This window comes from Onychostruthus taczanowskii, unplaced genomic scaffold, assembly GCF_017590055.1.
Source record: "Onychostruthus taczanowskii isolate IOZ18803 unplaced genomic scaffold, ASM1759005v1 scaffold45, whole genome shotgun sequence".
In the NCBI taxonomy this organism is placed as follows: Eukaryota; Metazoa; Chordata; class Aves; order Passeriformes; family Passeridae; genus Onychostruthus; species Onychostruthus taczanowskii.
The window spans coordinates 3,028,032-3,052,724 of NW_024502014.1; the positions used below are offsets into that span (position 1 = coordinate 3,028,032).

Below are 24,693 nucleotides of genomic sequence, written 5' to 3' on the forward strand. Positions count from 1 at the left end.
CTCCTGTCTTTTGAAAACAAGCTTCTCCTCGGCTTCCCCTGCAACCCTGTGTGCGTTCACGTGGGCGGTGGCAGGGGGAGTGGGGCATGGCAAGGAGAAGGCACCTCAGCTGATCTGGACACACGCTGGCAATTTTACAGGTTTGAAATTAAGTCCTTGTTCCAGATTTGAAGGCACTAAGAGTTACCTAGTAAGAATTTACCAGTATAAAAGTTAAACATTTCAGGTTTCTGGTAACATGGTAGTTCACTTAAATCTTTATTCATAATTTAAAATGAAGGCTAAGAAACCTTTACTCTAAGTTCATATGAAGGAAAACAGTAATTTTATCCTAATAGTCTGTACACCTGTTTACAGATAATTGCTGTATCCTTTACCTACTCAAGACACAGAAATAAAAATGAGAAGTTCAGTTTGATTAAATAGCTTAACACTAGACTTGCTACCCACATACAATTTACATGCTTATTTTGATAGAAAAAACCAGCTTTTGGAAGGGCTCAGCTTTCTCCCCCCACCCCCCCCAACTGATAATCTTTACATGTTTAAATTAAAAAAAAAAAAAACAAAACACCAACAAAAAACACTTGTACAGAATCTAGGGAGAACAGGAGTTTATTGAGTTTTACCTGTCTGAAAAGTGCTGGTGAAAAGTTGCCATTTCATGCTTTGTCTATAGACAAGTCAAAAGAGAAATTGTTGCAAAAAACAAGCTCATTTGAAAACTGAGTGTTTCTCCAGAACTTCTTACCATTCCTAAGTGAACACAAATGTGAGAAGTTTTTACATGAAGCTAGTCCTTTTCACTGTCAGATGCAACATCTACACTTAAGTCCCTCACAACTATTAAAATACTTTCAGGCAGTATTAATACACGGAGAAGCAATTAGTCATATCTTCAAGAAGCCAGGTATCCCAGCTCTAAAAGTGCATCATTTAAAACATTAGTAATGGAATATTTTGAAAGAACATCTCATTCAGTATTAATGCATGCCATTATTACAAAAATATTCATTGCCTATTGTAGGAACAACAACTTTCTTTTGTAGACAACAAAAAGCATGCTGAATGGTATCAGATCAATATAAATCTATTTTTAATGAGGTTTAAGACACTGTTCAAGTCCCATTAAGAGCAGCTTCCTCCAACTGTGCATCAGTGTAGCCTTGCACAGCTGTTAAAAGTTTTTCACTAATGTGGCTTAGACTGGCCCCAAACTTAAAGCAGGGCATTAAGAATGGATCTTGAATTTTAGAAATCCTTCATTTAATTTGTTTAAATAAAATATTAAAAACCACTGTAATAATTAGGTATAAAAGTTGTTAAGTAACAAATTTGGGCCTAACTAGTACAACATACAGGTATTTACACAAATGCAGATTTGCTGTGGTCTTTAATATTGGGAAGACATCGGAATGTGAACCATGAGCTCAAGCCCACCCCCCCCAAGACTGAAAGACAGAAACCTTGGGGAAGAGTAATATAAATTGCATGTCAGTTCAACTGCCCAAGTCAGCCCAACAGCATGGCTCAGCCTGGCTCAAAGTGAGCAGCAGTCACAAGTAAACCAGTCTGGCTGTAGTCATTTTAGCAGCTGCACTTTAAGTTACACTGAAAGTAATTAACCCAAAGTCAACAAGGTATTTCTACAAAGCAGTTGATGACACCAATTTTCCAAATGGATGATGATGAAATACATACAGAGTTCAAGATGAAAGAGCAGATGAAGGTGTGAGATGTTAAAATGATGCGACAAAACAGATATATAAATTAAACAAGAATGTTTAATCAAGACAATCCTTTCTTTTTCCTTTTTTTTTCTTAAACAGAGGTTCTTCCAGAGTTTTTTTAATTGGAAAATCAAAGCCTATTCCCACAATAGTGAGGCCACTTCTTTCAAGCAGCTCTGTTGTACAACTGTTACCAGGATCCTAAACTATTTAAATTGTTTTCTATTGATATTTCTGAACTAAAAAGTTTCAAAATATTGTAGATTTTATTTGTGCTCCACATATTACAAGCAATTAACAACACAAAGAAAGGTTCAATTCCTCAGCTAGAACACCAAACTCTATACCAAGTATTACATGTACACAATACTTGCACAGTGACAAGCACAAGAAAGTACTAGTTGAGCACTTACTTTCAGATATTCATACCAACTCTTAAAATCCACTTCAGTTCTCCCACGCCACCCAGTCTACAATTTAAGGCATCTCCACACAGCCATCCATCCACTGACCCACCCACTCCCATACACACGATTTATGTTGGAGGTGTTTACTCTTACAAAGAAATCACTATGTCAATCAGGTACCATTTATTATTTATCCCTCTAACTGTGTCTGCATTGAGATATGACAGTTAAACCAGTGTTAAATCAATACAATATTTACAGAGCACAGCACATTAAGCTTGAGACACTCACTTGGAGGATAAAACCACATTTTAGAGCAGGACAAAGGTCACCATTATTATGTGTTTGAAAACAGCTATTTACAGGTCCCTATGACATAACTATAGTCTGTACACTGTTCCAACAGGGCAGGCAAAAAGCAGGATAGGCATTTATTTTAAGGGAATTTAAACATACAATTTGGAAGCATATTATTATGCTACCCTGAACGCCATAAACCACCTTAACATTCTTCAAGGTGGTCTCATATCCTAGAATGGCATGTCCAGCTGATACAAAACAGACAACACAACATTTACTTGGTGGAGAGTGCTTACTCCAGCTATTCAGACATCAGAACTTTGAAGGCAATCCGTCCCAGAAACTTGTCACGGTCATCTTGATTTTTTAGGTTAGGAGAGCCCAGGATCTTACACTCAATTGCTATTTCTTCTTTGGTACCGTTGGGGGAAATTGCTAGCTGAACAGCCACTAGTGGCTGCAAATAGTGAGCCTAGTAAACAGAAAGATGGGGAAAATATTTGAGAGACCAGAATAAGTTGGCATTAAATTAACATTTAATCCATCAGAACAGTTAAGAAAAAGCTAATTAGGAACCCAACTTTTCAAAGTCCAATCTGATTCAGGTAAGGCACTTTATTTTCCCAGGTTAGAAATACATTCTTCACACTATTTCTTAACTAATATATTCAACATAATTTGAGTCACAGACAGTATCTTCAAAATGCACATGAATTTCTACTTTTTTAGTTCCAATTCTTCTAGCAACCTTCAATGACAACCTCAGAAATGAGTGTCTTCCACTCTTCTGCTTGTTTTGGGTTTGGTTTGGCAGGGTGCATGTAATCTGCTACAGAATGCAACTTTTTGAGCAGGGTTTAAAGTGTTGGTTTTTTTCCCAAAAGCCTGGTTCAACAAATACTATTAAACCAGCTTCCCTTCTCCACTATCCCATTTACTTTTTCAGCAACAAACCATTCTGAAAGGTGTTATCTGTTTAATAGCTTTATACAGAAACCTTTCCTTGAACATCCTGACACTATCCTTACTGGTCAGTTATATTTGGTGGAACAATTACAACTTGTGACTACTGTAAAAATGAAAATTTAAGAATGAGAGCAGAACCAATTCCATTCTTTTGTCAAGGCAATGTTGTGCCTCACATCCAATTAAATAAGAACTTGCATTTTCTTGTAAAGTGCTTATGAATTAAAAAGGAGCTTATTATACACTGTTAAGGCAGAATTAAAGAGCATAAAAGGTGCCTCTTTCCCTATTCTTTTATTCCAAGAACAAGATAGAACGTGTTCTGACTCCAGCTGTTGGAAGCACAGGCAATCTCTCTTTAATTTGCATGCCTAAGTGAATAGATGGGGTACCAATTCACAACATGGCAACAAAACAGAAAATACAGAATTACCCAGAAGTAACATGAAAGCAAATGTTGAAGGAAAACAAGCTTCTTCCACATTAGTAAAAGCCATGGGAGGTTAAAAAAGGTTATGAAACTGCTGCAAGTATAGAGTACACTGGAAAGTAACTGAGAAAGGAGTAATTTAATACAAAAATCACTTTGGTGCAATTACAACCACCCACTATGGCACACTATGGATCTAACAGATTTACGTTTGAAAAAGTACCTTTATCTTCAATGGTGAACAGTGTTTATTAGACTAAATAACTTGGTCAGTAAGAGACAATATAATTTTCTGGTTTATAGATGGTACAGATTTTCTGCATACAGTGATCACAAATTGATACAAGAAAATAAAAATATTAAATTCAAGTTTTGAAAGCAAGTGGAGTTTTAATTCTATGTATACTGTGTTCATAAAGTAGTGAGTTTAGGATTTTTACAACAATAATTTTAGAAAACCCCAAACCTATCTGCTGCATTGAAGTCCTTTTTTATAAAACAGAGAAAATACAAAGCATGACATGCAGAGCCACAAAGAAATATAATCAACACCACCATAAGGACTTATAAACTTAATATCCTACACAGGAATGCCAAGGATTAACTACTAGAAAGTGTACTGTAACATGAAGACAGGTTACTTCTCCTGTCTTTCCCTGCACTCAAAAAGACTCCAAAAGATTTCAATGAGCAAAAAAGAGCAGTCACTCTCAAGACTGCTGGTGTAGAGCCACTCCTCCATTAGGACAATGCCCAGTTTGTTCAAGTCTGCCAAAGCACGTCTCCAGCCTCACTGAGCACTGTGCAACGTCTGCATCTGCAATATGCCCTGGCAGTACCTCATTACAAAGTTCAAACTTCAGAATTAATCTGCTACTAGCAACTGTAAAGGCACACAGAAACAAACACAAAGTGAAGACCATCATTAAGGGATACTTACATGCAAGCTTTTCCCATAGTATGGGAAGTACATCAAGTCCATTGCTCCATTAGGAGGAAAATAATTTATGTTAACCATGCCTTCTTCCTGTAATTGCAGACAGCAAGGAAAGTAGAAGTTAACATTTGCTTGCATAAAAATGAACACAAAATTAAAATGATAACCCAATGATGAACTGCAAGATACCTAAAAAAGAGCAACTGACTTTCAAACTCACAAAATAATTAAAACCAGATTTCTTTTGGCAAACAGTCACATGCTGCACACATCTACAGTAAGGATTAGCAGTACTTAAATTAGCAATCGAGTCAAAGACAGCCTGCCTTCACACTGATGAGTCAAAGAAATGGGGAAGGGGGGTATTTGTTCATTGTAATGAGTAATTTAACAACCCAACCCCCCATATATAATTAAAATCTCCAAGCAAGCCTGTGTATTTTTGGTGAACCATGTGCTGTTTAAAGCCAGGTTTTTAAGCCTCTCAAGCTTGTAATGCTACAAGCCTTCCCAGAGAACCACAGACATCTCTCTTCAACATGGTCATTCCTAACATTAGGTGCCCTCTATCCTTCAAATACAGGCCAGGTAAGAAGAAACCCAAATGGTTAAAATGGTGATGCTGCTGGAGTCACCACCTCAGAGGAACAATATATACAGATGCAGGCCTTACCACTCAACTGGCCCCTGCAAGCCCAAATCCTGGAATAAGCTACCTACAAAGCTGCTGCCTAATTTCTGACTAAGGAGTCATTCAATCCATAAAACATACAAAATATGTATGTAAGATTGAGCTGTCCAGACACAGATTATCAGTATAGCAATACACAAACACATCTCACTATACACAACATTCTTCAAGACTGCATATCCTGAAGTAATAAGCAGAGTAACAAGCAGCTCCCAGTTCATATCACTAGGAAATACCCACATTGTAACCTTCTATAAAAAATTAAATATACTACCATAACCAAGAAAAATGTCATTAAAACAACCACCCCTAAATGCTAAATATAAATTCAGAACATCACTGCTTGTTCCATGCAATTCACAAGTTCCAAGTGTATTAGCAAGTTTCATTGTAGTTTCTCTATTACCATATGCAACAGCTGTAATTTGGAACAGATCCCTATAAAACTCAGAAGACAACTGCAGTAATATCAAAACATATTTAAGAACAAGCCACAGCTCAAGGTTACCTTCTCTTCAACTCCTCAAAGGAACATAGAATATTTTTTTAGGATATGGCCACATTCTCATTCCTTTGCAGTCTAAATTACTGCAATCATTAATATAAGTTTATTAAGTATTTTGGACCTTGAGCTTGCATATATAGCTATTAAGCAGGAATATGTTGATTTTCACCATTATTCTTTAAAGCTCATGCAGCTGAAAATACTTACTTTTCAAATATGTTGCTGAAATAATGATTAAATAATCAGCATATGGAATAACATAGGCAAAGTAAATAGGAGTAGTGCTTTCTGGAGCAGCTAAATACCAGGCATGCATGCAGTCATCACTATACACTAAATATATGCATTAGGCTATCAGTGCAATAGCAGGGAGGTTCTGGGACATGCAGCTGCCTATCTAATGCAACTGCTGGGGAGTTCCAGATCTTCTTGAATAAGCAATCCTAATTAATATCCCTTCACAATTAAATAAAAGCAAACTAAAAAACACCTAAACAAGCTGCATTTGCTGAAGAACTTCAAGAATCTGTTCATTAGTGAGTGTCACTTTTTCTGCTTATCATGTAGTTTCCACAAAGAGCTGCTGACAGTCAGCAAATCTAAAAATCGGAAAATGTAGCTGGACAGACAGACTTCCACCTCTAACTGGGTCTTAATTAAAACTGTAGCTTAGAAAGAAGAATTTAGCAGATGTTGAAATAATATACTAAAGAAATAACATAATTAAGACCCAAGGAAAGAATTTAGGAAGGAATGCTCTATAATCACTTGAGAAGAAGAAATGGAGAAGATAAAGAATGATATTCATTAGTAGAAACTGTAAAACAACAGATTTCTATCACAAAATGCAAGTTACTCAGATCCCGAGTATGCTGACAAAAGAATGGCTGTATGAGTGACACTCCATGTGCCTTTCTTCATTCTTGTCAACTACAACCTCAAAAACTACAAAGTGATGATACTAACAACAAAGTCAAGATGATCAATAAACAGCAGAAAAAGATGTATTTTGGAATTAAGGCTTCTTTTCTTTTCTCTACTTAAAAACATAAAAACCCATCAAATTTACCAGTTTTCAGTAAAGGTTGTTTTAAATTGAAATGAACAATGCTGCAAGATGTTCTAGCACATGTGAAACTGCACAACTCTGGCTCCAAACTAAAGACCTAAAATGCTGATCTTCAAACTTGGAGACAGAATCTTCTGCTGGTTTGCTTCTCTTTCTGGAGATTCTCAACACTGCAGATTAGTTCCTACGTGGCGCAGAAGGAAGAACCAGCTGTAATGACTGACACTGCAAACACATCCCTCACCTACAGAAATTACAGTGATGACAGCTTCAACTACATGAGGGCAGAGGGAGAAGCATCCCCAGCTGTAAGTGTGCTGACTCTGAAATCACCCATCTATCTAAAATTTTTCCGTTTTAAAAAAACCCCACATAAAAAGTGCAGGGAGAATAAAGATTCACCTCACAGGAGAATACCTGAAGAACATAAATTCCACACTGAAAAACTTACAGTGATGTTTCAGGTGGCCAAGACTGGCAGGATGTGCAGACAGAAGCTACTGAACTAATTTTGTATTTGAGGGACTTGTAAAAGCAAAAATTTAAAAGTCAGATGGCGTGTTAAGTCCAGGCAGACCCTTCTCCAAATTGCTCTCAATACATGTGGGATTGATGCACTGAAGTTCCATCTGAGCATGAGGAAGAACCTTTTTCCTGTGCAGTGACTGGGCACTGGAATAGATTGCCCAGGAAGTGTGTGCAGTCTCCCTCACTGGAGATATTCCAGAACTGTCTGGACACAACTCTGTGCCATGGCTCCAGGATGACCTCCTTTGGAGCAGGGAGGTGGGACCAGATGACCACTGTGGTCCCATCCAATCTGATCCACTCTGTGACTCTTAATTGTAAGAAATATTTTAAAAAAGAGATGAAAGGGATATAAGAATCAGTGAACAGTAAATCTACAGGATGAATTCTAACTGGTACCTAAGCTTTCCTAAGCAAGTAAATTATTATGAGCTAGGGGGAGAATAGGCTAATGAAGGTAAAATAGATGCATTCAAAGCAGCAAAGCCTGACAAATACTTCACTGGAAGTCACTAAATAACTAGTACGATGAATAACTTTAAAAATCATAACCATCACACTTGTGTAGATCACAAAAATTTTAAGTGGATACAATAGCATAACTTCATACTTCTAGAAAGAGGATGCAAGAAAACACACACAAATCATTCCTATGTATCCCAAAGGGTGAAAAAAATAGCAAAAAAATGCTACCATGATCAACCAAGCTGTTATCAAGCTTACTGTTTTGCTAATGAAACCAGTTAAGAGGGTAAGAAAAAGTATCATTTGCTTAGTATAGTTTTTACTATTGTCTCATAGAGCATCCATAGATGAAAGTTGAAGAAATACATCATAAAATAGGACTGCCATCAATATTTTATAAACCACTTGAACAATAGTTCTCAACACCTCACAAGGCATTTCTGGTGGAAATGAAGATGACTGCTCTGGATCCTATTCTGTGTTTCAATAAGGACTTGAGAGGCAAACCCAAGTTCATTCATTGATGGCACCAAGCTAAGTAGTGCAAAACACATCAAAGAACTTGATCCCATTAAAATGATCAAAAAAATGACAGAGGAGGGCCAAAAACAGCTCTATGAAATTCAAAGCTGTGACCTTTGAGAAATCACTTCTACAAATACAGACTAGGAAATAACCAAAAGAATTATTTAAATAGTAAAACAATTAAAATACATACTAGTGTATTACAAACAGCAAATTCACCTTGCTTTCAATGTGATCACAAAGGGAGAAATGCTGTCATTAACAATACCTCAGCTAAAGGCAAAATTCCCTCTGGTTTGGAATATCACATTGCAAAAAAAAAGTATAGATTAGACAAGTCAAAAAAAGAATACTAGTAGAAGGAGCTTAATTCCTTTGTTCTGTTCAAGAGAATGTGGGGTTTGTGAATGGAAGCAAAGAATCAGTCTCAGGTAAGGAGGAATCACCTTTGTTTGCTATGGACCGTCCTGGAGAGATCAAAACTTTCAAAGACCTGACAAAAATCAAGTATTAAAATCTGTGCCTACCACAGGTATCTAGGATGAAGGCAGAAACCCATACACGTGTTCATCTCTTTAACTGCTAATATTTTCCAGCCTACACTTTTATCAATCACCAGAAGCTAAAAGCCAGGATTCTGCCCCTTGCTCAAGCTACAAACTTACCAACTTTTTCACTGCTCCCCAAGCAGCCTAGGAAAAACACCCATAAGTCAAAATAATTACTACAATTGCAAGAAAAGATTCTGTGTAAATCCACTGGTACACAACAAATATGCAAAGATTAGCCGTTATTATAAGTAGTTTATATTTGATTTGAAGGCAACTTTTACTTGAGCAGTAACATTAGTTTTCACACACAGTTGTCTTACCCATCATTTATAAAATTGTCTAAGGTGCACTTGCAGCATGGAGAAAAAAATAAAAATATAGGTTATGAAATGAGAAAACAAAATATAACTCACAATAAATAAACAACACCACAAATACACATGTAGGCATTTTCCTCAAATCTAAACCAAATCAGGTAGTTCAAACACATCTAAGGATGAAAGAAAAACCAAAAAATGTTTCTGTAGGTACAGTGAAGAAATTAAAGACACTAAAATTAAATGAGACAACCATAAGATGAAAAACACAAACAAAAGTACAAAATCTCTAAGAAGGGAGGAGTGAAATAAACTACTTCATTATTCATCGTAATCACAAGGAAAATCAACAACACACTTATTTCTTACATTCTGAACTGACCTTAGGGGTACACTGTATATGTGGCTCTCCTTCAGGCTTTAATCCAATTATCTAAAGGAGACAAAGTTAAAATATTTACAGATCTTTTTCCCACTTTCAATTTTTACAAACTGAATTTGAACTTTTCCCTCACTAAATATGAGTTCATGCAGGGACTGTCTATCTAGTGTAATTTTCACCTGAACACAATTTTAAACTAGGACTAAGATTTAAAACATTGTTAAATTAAATAGTTTATTCAGGTTAACTCAAAATAGTTACAGTAGTAACATAAAGTACTGTTTTCTTAAATTACATTTAGCATGTAATTTTAATGGCTCCAATCAGTTAGCAATTCAAGTACATCATTCATCAATCAGTAACAGGACATCATTGAAAAGTCAAATACATTGTAGTTTTCCTCACCTTTCATAGTTTAAGAGTTAAACAAGAATGCATTAGAGTTATTGTTGAACATGTCTCGAACACAGACATGAAGTGCAACACTTTACTTTGCAGAGTGGTCTAGAATCTGTTTCACAGAGCAGTAAGTAAAAGCAAAGAACAATATACTTCTGAAAACAAGATTCAGATATTTTGGTTCAAGTCATCAGAGCCAATACTGGTAAGTATTAGAATGCTTTAAAAGGTCACTTCATATTACTCTCTGGAATTGCTCAATGTTTCAGTAAATTACACTCTTCCAGAAATGCAAATATTTCGAGCAGCAAACTGAAGACATATTTCAGTTCTTTCCACAGTAATTTTTTCATACAGCAGTAGTTAGGAGCACTGTACTAAGAACTAAAAAGTAAGTAGGCACTTACTCTATTCATTTTCACAAGCACGCAGGGAGTTCCTTTAGAATAGCCAAAATTTGTATCTTCCTTCCCAGAGCACTGTCCAAGGTCAGAGAGGTTAAATCGACAGGCCTTTTTAACAGCAGCATCACTCTGATCAAAGATCTTTCCCCGGGTACAGTCTATGTTTTGTGACTGCTTTGAATCATTATACGCTATGAAACAAAAACAGCTTGTAAACCAATCGTATAAAGCACATAATCAGCCAAAACCATAAATAATTATCCTGGTACTTCCCTAAGACTTTTCTCCAGTAAGTATTTTCAGAGCACTGTACCTTACATCCATCTTAACAAACACTTTTTCAAAGCCTACAGACAAGTAGCAGTGTACTTAAATGAAAGAATATTACAGAAGAATTAATACTTTCCTGCTTTTTAAACTGTAACAATAGTCACAACTGCATGAATTTCTGTACATAAACTAACTACATGTGCTAAGCCAATAATGTATTAAAATAAAAACAATCAAGTTTTTATCTGGAAACTGAACCAATTTTCCCTTTGCATGTTTCTTTTACAAATACATAGGAAAATTTGAAAGTATTCCAATAATTAATATTAAATTGCCTTTATATTTACATCAGATAGTATAATTTATGTTATACTAACATCTCAAGTTGTTTCTCACTTGCTTGTGTTTCTGAAGTGCACAGACCACACTGTCACGAATGCTAAACTACTCCCATTTAAACACTTTGTGGTTTCTCCCCCTCCCTTACACCCAGCTCCCAGCAAATAAGGTAAAATGGAGAAGGGGAAAGTTCATCCTTGATGCAAGACCCACAGAACTGCAGGAGAGGCAGGCAGTCATGAAATGCAGCATTCCTCTCAGGAACCCTTGGCAGAGCTCTGAAAGAAAAGCCTACTCATAGAAGCTTTTAGTAAGCACCAAAACTGTGCATATGGGAGAGATTCAAGTATAGCTGTAGCTAACAAAGCAACTCATGCACACAGGAGAGATTTCACAGCACCTTCCTCATTCTGACTTATGACTTCTGAGGGGTTAAACTTATTAATATTTTCAACTGATTTCCATATTATTAGAATAATACATATAGGCACATAAGTAAAATAATGTATGACAAACCAGTGATTTTTCCACCCTTTAGATTTATCCTGTATTACCTTTTCTCCATGTTCTAAATTCAGTGGTTTAATATTTCTGTGTGTAGATACTGTGTATCAGAGTGAAAAATTAATAAATTGCAATTAATTTAATCTTTGTGTGCCTCATTTTTCAAACAGACACTGAAGTTCTTCAGACTAAAGTACTCTCACTCAGGTACCAAATAATTTAGATTAAGACTAAACAGATAACTCCTGATAAACTTGAATTAAATTCTTTCGCCATATGGAATTTTACATCTCACAGTATTTTTAAATAACCACATCACCCAAAACTCTCCATTATGTACTGCACTATTCCTCATGCTCAGGCTCCCTGTCCAATACAGGCATTATACTCACCATTTTCTGTAAAATAGAGACTTTTATAACACACATATCTACAGTAACTCTGAACTTGCATTAGTCTCCATTAGCAATTAGTAACTACAAGCAAGAAATTAAATACTCAAGATTAAGACTCCTAAATTACTTGGGCAATTTTAAGTAACTTACATTCAAGGAAGTTTTGAAGTGTAGTAACATATTCTGCGTATGATTGGCTGTCACTCCTGTTAAAGTAAAATTCCAATGCAGTGTCTGGCTTTGGTGAAATCATAAGTCCTTAAAAAGAAAAAGTTTAAGTTAGGAACAAAGCAACTTATCTTTCCTTCACCACTCCAACCCCTACTCAAACATACATAAATTGGAAAATGTCTATTATCTGTAAAGAAACATTAATGCTACCCCTATATTCTACAGTTCTGGAAGGTACTTTGTGTTTGAAGCCAGTAATGAAAATCAGCAGTATATTAATTAACATTTAAATCGTGTAGCTGCAATTCACAAACCAAACCAAGTGATTAGGAAAAGGAAAATCAGCAGTTTAATCACTTTCAATCAAAGATTTTTATTGATCCACTTTCCACACTCAGCAAGTTAAGCTTGAAAAATAATTGAAAAAATACCAAAAGCACACCCAGAAAACCTTCACTTCAAGCAACAGTTCAAAGCTTTAGGCAATACAGAGTGAAGCTATGATTGTATTATTCTCATAGAAACCCAGAAATAAAAATTAAAAATATGATTATACATAAAGGCGGCTTGAAAGTTACCCAGGTCAAAACAGACAAGCCAAACTAGTTCTCAGTCTTCTCCTCCATCCCCTCAAACAAAGCTGAGGTGCCACCTGTTCCATGGAGAATACAAGACACTTTAGAGAGCCCCAGGGGCACGGCTCAGCCAGCATCAGTGTCCGGGGAACCCCTGCTGCTGCTGGGGCTCTGGGGCAGACCAGAGCTGCGGGAGGTACCAGCCCATGGATCACCAAAGCCTCGCCTGGAGGATGGGCAAGCACCCATGGAATAAAGCGTGGCCCTCTCAAGAGCTGAACTGCCCCTGCTTCCCAGCATATGGCCCAGAAAGCTGCGGAGTTCAATCTCAGGGATTTCTGTGCAAGCAAAAGGCACACTGATACACCCAGCCTGTGCCACCAGGAGCTGTCACTCACACAGGTACCCGACGGCAACAAACCCCCCCCGCCCCCCCCAAAAAATCTACCCAGGCCATCTTTATAAAAAAACCCCAAACACTTAAGAAAGTAAGATAAAGTTAGCTTACTGTAGTTAACCATCACAGTAAAGTTTAGTAAAGTATATCAAGAACGCAGTTCAGCAGCCCAGGTCTATTAAGGATTTATCTACAGAAATGGCCAAGCTTCTCATCCAAAGGTGGAAACTATTTGCAAATAACAAACATCTATACTAGAAACTCAAAACCAACAAATCATCTTCAGCTTAAAAAAGAAAAAAAACAACAATCCACATACAATTTAGTGTATTTTATTCTGGGTCTTTTATAGGATTCCAAATAAATCATAAATCCTCTTTTTTGCAATAACAGCAGTTAAATTATTTCCATGGAAGCCACCGAGTAAAGGTCTTAATGACTAACAATCCATATTTTGACTGCAAACTACTTTGCCCCATTAGAGTAATTTTCTGGCCTTCACACTGAACTGGGATTCAACAAAATAAAAGGCAATTAATAGCAGGGCTGAAAAATCACTGAAGGGGTTTTACACATCAGGAGCTTTTAGGGGATAAGATATTATTATCTACAGGACTATAATGTAAATGAAGGACTTAAATGGTATTTTTCAAAGGGTATATGACAAAATAACTAAACTAGTCATCAATGAAGGAAAAAATAATTTGAAGAGATTTACTGCTTCAGGGGAATGTCAGAAACATCCTATGAAGGGGGGACTGCTCCACTTCCAGTGGATTAAATTATGCCTAAAAACTGTGGTGTAAATTCTACAGAAGAAGCTAATTGAAGGACTGATGCAAAGACTGTGAGAGATGCAAGATTTGTGCACTTCTGGAGGAACAGAATTAACAGCCTCAGCATAGGATCACATCTAGGATTGTAAAAGAGATCACATTATTTTACAATTCCAGGAGGGATTTAACAAAAAAGGTTTTAAAATCAGCTGGATTTAATTGATACTATTATATCCCAGTGTACAAAAAGCAATTCAGATATCAATTATAAAATAAAGCAAATGTGAGATTTCCAAGTACATTTAACTTAAGAGGAGAGAACCTTTGACCTACGGCATCCATGTTTTGTGTGTAGATTTTAGTTTTTTTTAAAGAATTTAAGTTTACAGCCAGGAACATTACATGTTTCACTGCAAATGAAAAACAACAGAGTTAAGGAGAAACATTAAAACAGAAACAAGCAACTTGATTAACTTTAATGTATGAGTAACTAAAGACATGGCTAATAAAGATATTTAATTCAGAAATGTTACAGGAATTCCTCAATTAAAAACTTACTGTGGCATACATACTTTTAAAAACAAACATCCCTGATGACTCATTTCAAAGCCAAGGAAAATTAATACCCTGAACTACGTGAGAGAAGAAATGTCACTCAAGCCCAGCATTAAGCCACAGCTACCCACAGCTTTCATCCACTATGGTGCTTCTGATTTCCACCACAGACAAACGGTTAACTAAGCCACCTTCTTCTTCCCTCATTTATTTTTCTTCTTTTTATTTTTCAATTATTCTTTCAAGTATCTAGCCCATTTTTAGCTTGAAAAAACAGCACAAATCCACAAAATCCCTTACAATATGACACTTGTTAGAGAAGCCAGAATATTACACCAAAACAAATTCTGTTCAGAATCCAGAGACATTTATCACACTGGCCCAACTACAACTTGCTCACACAAAGATAACTGTACCATCTTAAGTGTGTATACAGCTGCAAGATGATGTTCCATTTTAAGAGCTTTGCATTCAACAAAAGAAAAAAAGTATTTAAAAAATAACATGGTCTCACTTCCACCAATATATTATATTGGTGAAGACAACCACCTTATTACTCATTCTTATTTGTACAGGGTTGATTTTTTTAACATCCAATTAGTTCCTTCAAGCAGCCAACAGTGAGACAGGTGGGCAGTACACCAGGGAAGCAAGACACCACTTTCAGTGGCAGCTACATGTTACACAGACTTAGCTTCATCATAAACAGGGCCCTTACACATAGTGGATCCCTCCGTAACAGGTCTACAATCCCTGAAATCCACAGACATTCCATGTCAGTTGGAAACTATCTAATACTGTACTAAAAACTCTGCAAAGGCCTCTATCCCACAGTCCTCACATGCTCTTGAGCAGATCACACCCACAGCAGAGCCTTCCTGTACCTTCTGCAAAGTATCAAACGCTAATCAAGGTGGCCTTCCACCTGATCCAAGAGAACTGGTTTAAAGTAGCTTGACAGCAATTTGATTAAATTATAAACCAACTTCTACATCAGCATGCTGTGTGGATCTGCAGGCAAAATTGTGGTCTACATGACAAATTCAACTGACAGGAGCTTAAAGGAAAAGACAGCAAAATTTAGTAAAAATCCCCACAAAAAGCTACTGCCTGAATTTATGCTATAAATATATATAACTTGCCTTACACCAAGTTTTACCTTTGCAACCTGCAAGTAACCAAATAATGACCATTATTTCCCTTAAGAGGTTCATATTTCAAAAGAGCTCACAAATGAAACTCAGTTGTTAAACCAGACAGAGGTTAATGAAAAAATAAATACAGCGTTACCTGGACTAGAAATCCGGTCCCGGTACTTCGGTATGTCACTGCTCAGTGTCTGAAGCATAACCCACATTGTGAATGTGAAGAGTGCTGCTAGGAAGCCATAGAATACCAGATAGAATAGCAAGATCAATCCTGTAAAGAAAAAGCTAAAATTATGATTTTTGTTTCATCTAATTCCATTACCTATTTTGAAAATCAGAAATGGGAAACAAGCAATACAATGTTTGTAGTCATAAATATGCCTCTAGCATACACATGGAATGTATACAAAGAAGTTTTCTTAATACTTTCTGATTCTTAAAGCTTATATGCCATTTTGGTATCTCTATTTTTAAGAGAGAAGCATTAAAAACCACTCTTTGGCTATATAGGAAAGCTAGGAAAAATTACTAAGCAGTGCATAAAAAAAACCCAAAAAACTATCACTTGTTTACTGGAATTTTAGCTTTGTATCTGGTTGTTGGGAAGATGAAAGAACTGAGGGAAAAGATAAAATTATTACACTGGATCCAGACCAGGGAGGAAGCAATTGGTGCTTTAATAACACAGTTGATATTTGAGGGAACTCCACACAGAGTAGTCCTTCACACACGTCCAGTTACAAGATACTTCTCAGGGTGAAAATGCTTTCTGCCATATGTTTTTGAAAACAAACCAAACCTTCTCTCCAGATTTATCCAGCCTAACACACACACCTGCTTTACCAATCTACCCTGGGGATCCAGCAACCCCACCAAATTCACCAAATACAGATATTACCAGCTTCAACTGGTTTCATTAACTGAGCACTCAATACCAACGAAAAAATATGTGGGACCTAAATAAATGTTTTTAGACTGAGACTTAAGGACACATGCAGAGACTTTGTCAAAAAGAATGGAAGCTATTAAAAGTACTGAGGGGACTGGATGCTTGGACTGAGAGCCATCTTCAAAACCATTCTAATTCAAAAACATAACCAAATGTTGAAACAAATTCAATTTTTATTGGACATTCTAGCTATAAGGGCACTATCAGAAACCAGAGATGTAGCTCGGGTATGAAGAAATGCACTTCAAAAGCATTATGCAACATCCTACCACTTGATGGAATCAAGTGCAGAACCTTCTACCCTTTCACAGAAAAGGCAAGAGCAAAAGTAAACACAACTGTACTCCAGTGCTATGTCCTGTCCACTGGAAGACGACAGAAGGAAGCCTAAGCCCTGGCTCCTGTCCCAGAAACTGCTTGCATTTTGCACTGAAATAGTCTCTAGTGTAGTATGGTACCCAGAAACCCATGACTGCTAAAATCCAAGTACCCGTTTTACTTCTCCCAAAAGAATTCTGTGTACATCTATTAAAATAATGACATGGTTTCCAAATTCTTTACTCTAAGTAAAGTTCTCAACAGCAAACAGCTGAATGTCAGTGGATTCTCCATTTGGTTTTCGTTTTCAATCTCACACATCGATGAAGTTACCTACCAATCTGCAATAAACTGAAAATGATCAGCTATTTAAAATACAGCAATTAGAAGTAGTAAAGTATGCAAACACAAAAACAAGATTACTCTATAATGAACAAGACAGCTGGACATCTATTGTGAATGATCGCTAACGTTATTTAGAAGCTATTTAACTGCTACAATGAGAGCATAAAAACAAATAGTAGACATTCTAGTCAACAAAAGCCATCTAGTTAACAAAAGCCATTAAAAGTTGCATCGGTATTTGGTACAGCAGCAATGTGTTTTACCCACAAGCTTGTAATTGCTTTAACTGGATTTAAAGCAGAACAACAACCTTCTGATTAATATCCACTGTGTTCTGGGTATTATAAAACCAACCAAACAAAAAAGCTCCCTTACAAAACCTCTGGTCAGCTCTCATTTTGATCCATACAAGTTAATCAACTACTGGATACTTTCATCGCTCTGTAGAAAGTACACTTTCCATCAAGTGACCACCACATTCATCAAACAGTCCCAATGGAACAGAAGAATTTGACATGTAAGACAAGACAAGCAGCTGCAGTGGCAAGTAGAGTAAAAGCAAGAAAATCAGGGAAGTTATTTCAGAATACGCTCGCATTCAATTTCTAAAACATGCCAAACTTCACTGGAAAAAGAATAAAACTGATGAGCATAACATGGGCAATCAGAGCACCATGGAGCGCAGTTCTAAGCGGAGATGGCCCTAAGAAGAGTCCTGCTTAGGGCCAGCACTGCCACATCCCCGCATTCCTGGCCCCGGGGCTGACCTGAGGGCAGGCGCCACAGGCGCCCCACCCACCGGCACAGCCCCTCACTCCAGCGGGGCTGGCAGCGCTGGGACCCCTTCCCCACCAAGGGCAGCTGCAGGGCAGAGCTGGGGACCCCTCACAGCCTGCAGGGAGCAGCCGAACAGGGCTAACAGTGGTCCCCACTCCGTGTGGAGACTGCAGTGACAACAGCACCTTGCCCAGACCGGCTCCTCCCAGCAGCACCCAAACACCGGGGATGTGCAGCACAACACGGCTGGAAAGGCTGCTTCTCTTCACGGCCCTGAAGTTCCACTAGCCTCCCCCAGCCCAACAAAGTTTAATATTTATTTTAACACAGCTTGTAAATGCACTGCAGAACACTGACCACTAAACGGACCCATTTACATGACTCTGCCACATTAAAAAGAGGGAAAAAACAAACAACAAAAATCCCCTCTGCAACTTCCAACAGCTCCAAACTGAGTAAGCTGCTCTTTGTGAGCCTATTAGTACTAATTATCCTTAGCTAATCACAGTGAGCAAGCCATAACCTGTCAAGAAATTCTGCCAAAATAACTTCACATAACACTGGATTTCTTGTCAGGAAACAAGATGTACCCAAGTAACAGTGAAAAGCTATCTTCCATATTTCCTCCAAACAAAGTACGGCTTCCACATCTAACACGCAACCCAATTCAATTGTTGTAGAACATCTTGCACACCAAAACGATAACACAAGAAAAACTCAAAACCAAAATTCTGCATTACAATTTACCTAGTTGTTTTGGTTTGCTTTTCTTTTTGCAGGGCATCACAGTATGAAAACCACTACTTCATATCCTAACCACATCGACAAGCAAGATGGAAGATTTCGATTTCGATTTCTGAACAAACAAGTCAATACTGTCATTAGCTGGAATTCATTTGCATGAATCAAAACACCTCCCCACTGTGAAAATTAGAATTTCTAACTGGTGAAGATAACGCCAGTTAGAAATTCTAACTTCACCAGTTCGCATACTGGCCATCATTTCCATGGAATACAAGCTTTCCAAACTTTCATGGCAAAAGCAATGAAAAGCATGTTACTCTGGCATAAACCATACTGACAAATCCACCTGTACATAATGCTTCGTTAGATATATACAGGTATCAATATCAATATATATCAATATAGATATATACAGGTATCAATTAATTAGATATATACAGGTATCAATATAATCCCACAAACAGGGTAACAACTATTCAACATTACCTGCAACAACAAAAATTAAATTCTGTTTTTATGGTTTGTTGGATTCCACGCTGCACTGATCCTATCACCTGCATGACTGTCCTTCAGAATATTTAACAAGTGGGATTTAAACATGCAAGTGACATTCCTACTAACTGCTACCAGTACCAGGAACATCAAGGAGTTTTACTCCACCTGCAGATGATTTCCTTACTTTAACCTAACTATACACGTGAAATAATCACTAAACATGTTTCAATCTTATTTCTTGGACACTCAAGAATTACTGTTTTTCGGATTTGGGTGACAGCAGAGGGAGAAAGAAAAAGACTAGGAAGAAATACAACCTCAGTCCCACGTTATATTTTATGTCACCATAAGCCAGGGCTCCACACAGAACATGGCTACAGCTCAGAAGACAATAAAACCTGTTAAGTGCAACACTTGCAAGAATCACAAAAGCCAGGGTCTAATGCCATGATTAAGCACTTAGAATACCCCACCACCACCACAAAATACACTTACTGTACTACTAGAGCATACTGATCTCTGTTACAAGACAAAGCAAGATGCCTTTTTTCAGAGTGCTCTGAGCCAAGGAAAATAAAATACTGCAATGGCAGTGATGCCAGAATGTTTAATATTACACTACTCATGAAGAAAGCTAAGTGACAGTAAATCCCTGCTCAAAACACCAATAAAGAAGACAGACTAACCATGTCAGAAAAGCAGTTAAAAGTCTGACAACACATTTTTTGTCTTCACTGAATTCCAACCAGGACTCTTGGATCTTTTGTCATGGTGACCAACAAGAGCGTATTTCCACTGACATGGTGGAAGGCTTTCCCAGAAATAAGGTGTCGGGTTTTGTTGGTGGGGTCTTTGTTTGTAATTACAAACACATATCTGTGCACCAAAGAATACAACTAAGCATGCAAAAGAAAATTCAGTAGGTCTGAATTTCTATGTACTTCAAGGCAATGGCACCTCTCCCTGACACAACTAGCTTTACAGAAAGACTTGAATATACTTGACATGATATCTAGCGTGACCAGAGATGAAGTATTGCTACAGTCTATATTGCCCTTCTTTTTTGGCACAAATTATTTTTTTTAATTAAACTTATGCAAATAGAATTAACTATAAGACAATGCACACATCTGAGTATGCAGTGAGCATCTCATTACAAGATGCTTATGATGATCTCACTGCATCCTTGCTAACTCCAGGCAGACACAGCACCTTGCCATTACAGGCAGAAAGTGATGCTGATCTTCCTTCTTCTTGCAGGAAGGCCCCACCCAGCAGCCTGCTGAATCCTCCTTTCTCTGCTCTACCTGATTAAATCCTGGGTGCAGACCCACCCTCGTTCCCATCACCTCTTCAAGGACTATCAGCATCCCTCACACCTCACTGCTGAGAACAGCACAGCCTCAAATCAGCAGTTTTCCCCCAGTACTTTCTGTCTCTTTTAATACAACAAATGATTATGCCAAGTAATTAAAAATAGAAGAGTTTGGGGGGGAGTGTGTGTAGGTTTGGATATCAACTTGTGAAAGATTCAAACTGAAGTACCCCTCAAGTCTGAAAAAAATAAGGCGAAAATCTCCAATTTTTTTTCCACAGGAGGAGACATATTATACAGTTTTCACCAAGCTGTAAAAAGCAACTCTTTACCAAACTCTAAAACGCAACCTCTGTTACATGACAAATGAGTACAGAAGCACTTGTGTTTGATCTTTTCACAAATCCTGAACTGGAAACGGCAGATAGAGGAGTACTCCAATGCCACAGCATTGGCATTCACAGAGAATCACTGCCTTGCAGTTACCATTTACATAAGCCCCCCAGACTATGTCAGACTAGGGCAAAACATGCACATACTGTGAATAATTACTTAACGGCTTCTCTACTGCTCCCGTCTCATTTCTGTGAGGAAGCTGTCTTGAGACAAGAGAAATACGCACAGAAGAACCAGAGCCAGCTGAATTCTCATCGTGCTGTCCCTGGAGACAGGACAACCCAGCAGACTGGCAACCAGAGCTCCCCTCCCCTACGTCCTCGCCTTTCAGCCCAGAGACCAGCAACAGAAAAGGAACTGTAGTCGGTGAGAGAGCTCTAAACTCACATCTCGACTGCAAGAGCAGGAGACCTAACCCTGCATATTCTCCTGTGCCAACAGAGCTACCCACTTAGTGTCCTGCCATTAAAAAGTAAAACCAAACAGAAGCCACACACCTTGCCCCAAAATAGTCAGATTATAATTAAATAAGCACAGTATATTAATCATGGAATGCCAAAACAAACAAAACACTGAAAATATGGTGTTACTAAACATTCACTTCCTAAGGTCCAGGCTGAGGAAATGGTATACAGTAGTAAACACATGCCAATCACCTAAACTACTAAATAAAGTAGTTATTGTAACTATTATTAGTTATAATTTTACTTCTTAATGAAGCAAAATTATTCCAACTATCTATAGATACTTTCTTAAGTAACTGTGGAAATTCAGTTACCGACTAAGTCATCTCAACTTCAGATGTTATCTATTGGCTTTGGGCTAACATGGACTAGTAACATCCTAAGCGACTTATCCTACTAGATAGGTTTAAACAGAAAAGATGGTTTCATCTTCCTCTTAAAAAAAAAAAACCAAACACAAAAACTTGCAAGCTATTTCTAACATATCTACAGTCTGTGCTGCTCAGACTCATGACACAGCCAGACTTCTGCAATCCACACACCCAGCCCACGCACTTGAGGAAACCTGCCTGTACAGAAAGATCACTAGACAACAGCATAGTGGAAATTTCCTATCCTTTGCTATTCAACTGGCAGAGTAGCTGCAAGCTCTTATTTCCATCTGAATGGAGGGGAACTCCTGTCAGCTCGGGCCCTCTCCTGACAGACAGGAGACACTGGCACGGCAGAGAAAGCACACCCCATGCACCGTCCGCCTAAAGCTCCTCCTCGCTATTTCAACATCAGCATTCATTGAGATCGTGTCAAGGCCAAGGATGTATTGGCCTGTTCCTTAACACCACGCTGAGAGTCTTGTTGGTTTTGTAAGCACAACTATTAAGTATCCCAACTACATCCAAGTTTTGGGAGGAGACGCAGCATTTTCTGAAGTCAGTAAACATGTCCCATGAGGACTGAAGAAACATCCTAATATTAAGCATTTGTACAACTGCTTAATATGAGAAAACACACTCGGAAAATCAAAATATTTTTATTGGAAGCAACCAGATTACGATAACATGCTTTCCAGCTCAGAAGAAAGCAATAGGATGACTACCTGAAAATAGGAAAATAAACACTGCCTTCACAGCTTTATCTCGGAGAGCCTTCACTTAAAGCTTCCTTTAAGAAAATAAAAGGCCCAGAAGCCCTACGCTGGAACAAATTTAGCACGATGACGCACAACCACACACAACGATCACTTTCTGGAACTGGGGCTCATGAACTTTTGGGGAGGGGGATCGGGGATTGTCCTCGCTTCCCCGAACTGCAGCTCCAAGCACACAGGCAATTCGCGCTCATTCATTCTGGATTCCGTGCGCCGCTGGAGGCGGGGGGGCACCGGGCACGGCTGGAGCGGGGGAGCTGCCCGGCACGCGCAGGCTGCGGGCGATGCCGCGGGCGGGGCCGCCCCGCACCTCGCGGCGGAAACCCGTCACGGCCGCACCGCGGCGGCCCCCGGGCTGTCACGGATGGAGCTATTTTTAGACCAGCGGTTGTAACGGGCACGGGGGCGCGTGCGCCGCCGCCACCGCGCGGGCCGCCTCACCTGGTGCGCGCCGCCCCGCATCCCCGCGGGGACCCTGCCGCATCCCGTCCCCTCATCCGGCGGGGGGCCCTCCAGCCCGTCCCCGCATTCCCGCGGGGGGCCCTCCGCATCTCGTCCCCGCATCCCCGCGGGGGGCGCTCCCGCATCCCGCCCCCGCACCCCCCACCTCCCGCGCTCGGCCCCGCTCCCCGCCGCCCCTGGGCTTCGCCGGCGCCTCACCCCGCCCTTGTTCCCCGCGGCAGCCCTTACCCCAGCTCTTCGCCGTGCGCCCCAGGAACTCGCCGCTGTTGGGGTTGTAGATGAACTGCCGCCACTCGGCCATGCTCTGGCGGAAGGGCTTCTTCGTTTCCTTAGACATGGCGAGGCGAGGAGCGGCTGCGTCGCGCAGTCCAGCGGCAGACCCTCCCCGGCAAAGAAAGCCACAGCCAGCGCCCGCTCCCAACCGCTAAGTAACTGCGGCCGCGGCGCCCGGCGGGAGAGCGGGCGGGGGCCGGGCACGCCGGGACCTTCCCCAATCCCGCCCTCCTTCCCTCTTCGCGCCCGCCTCCCGGGCCGGCTCCGGGCGCCCGTGACCCCGCCATGTGCCCCGCCGGTGCGGCGCCGGGGATGCTGCGCTGCGGGGCGGGTCCTGATGCACAACCATCTTAGAGAAGTGCCAGGGGACGGAAAGGCTCGCAAGTGTAAGCCGCATCTCGGCGCTCCCCGTGATCCTGCAGCGCCCTGAAACACGGGGTGACGGAACACGGATGTGTCAAGGTGCTACAGGAGGGCTGTTGGAAGGGTGACTCCTGGAACAAAATGGCTCAAAAGCCGCCTTGAAGGTCCGTGTAACACAGCGCGCAGCCCCCTTTCCCATCCCCCGGCTGGCAGCACTGCAGCAGCCTCCATTTACTCTCTGGCACGGATCAAGAGCTGGAATTCTCTTTCCCCAGCAGGAGCGGAGCAGCGGCAGCCCCGCGCACCCCCAGCCCTGGGGTCAGCTCCAGTGTGCTCCCCCCGCAGAGGTCTCAGCCAGTGGCAATAATGGCATTAACTGGGGATTTGGCAAAACTCACGTGTGACAGAGAGCTACATCAGAGCAGTTCTTAAAAATAGTAAGAGACAAAACCCGAGTGAAAAAGATACACCAGACTACATCTTAAAAATGTAAGAGACAGTTTAAGAGATGTCTTATGAGGAATTACATATTTATCAGCATGGTTAGTTTAAATCATTACAATGATTGCAATATTGCCAGAAAGCAGTAAATATAAAGTGTAAAATAGAATAAACCTATTTGCCTCTTGGACATCTGATTCCAGTAGTCTCTACTGTTACAGTACATCAACTAAATCATTCTATTTGCTGTAGAACAACAATAGAAAATAATGTATCACTAATTACTCCATGTCACACTGCTCAGCTAACAGTTTCCTTTCAGGCAGAAATAAGCCGTTTCCATTTTTATTATTCTTCCAAATGTCACCAAGCAAAAGACTGACTGTCATTCCATTTTAACATCTGCTTAGCCGAATTATTTTTCCCATTTTATTCAAATAGGTATCCTACACTATTAGGGAATAACAT

The 24,693-nt window shown here is 39.5% G+C and overlaps 1 protein-coding gene across 2 annotated transcripts; it reads right to left on the reverse strand.

The window, feature by feature from the left end:
• Positions 1 to 599: 599 nt before the first annotated feature.
• On the reverse strand, positions 600 to 23,678 carry ATP1B3 (ATPase Na+/K+ transporting subunit beta 3). Of its 2 annotated transcripts, XM_041414295.1 has the most exons (8): positions 23,377 to 23,678; positions 15,879 to 16,007; positions 12,265 to 12,372; positions 10,610 to 10,797; positions 9,804 to 9,854; positions 9,219 to 9,245; positions 4,774 to 4,860; positions 600 to 2,909 (listed from the first exon to the last, which is right to left on the reverse strand). In XM_041414295.1, exons 1-8 carry the CDS (start codon positions 23,483 to 23,485, stop codon positions 2,739 to 2,741), a joined length of 870 nt encoding a protein of 289 aa, XP_041270229.1. In that variant the 5' UTR covers positions 23,486 to 23,678; the 3' UTR covers positions 600 to 2,738. The 2 variants fall into 2 exon arrangements, with proteins under 2 accessions (XP_041270229.1, XP_041270230.1); XM_041414296.1 differs by lacking the exon at positions 9,219 to 9,245 and having other exon boundaries at positions 23,377 to 23,676.
• Between the last annotated feature and the right edge of the window lie 1,015 nt (positions 23,679 to 24,693).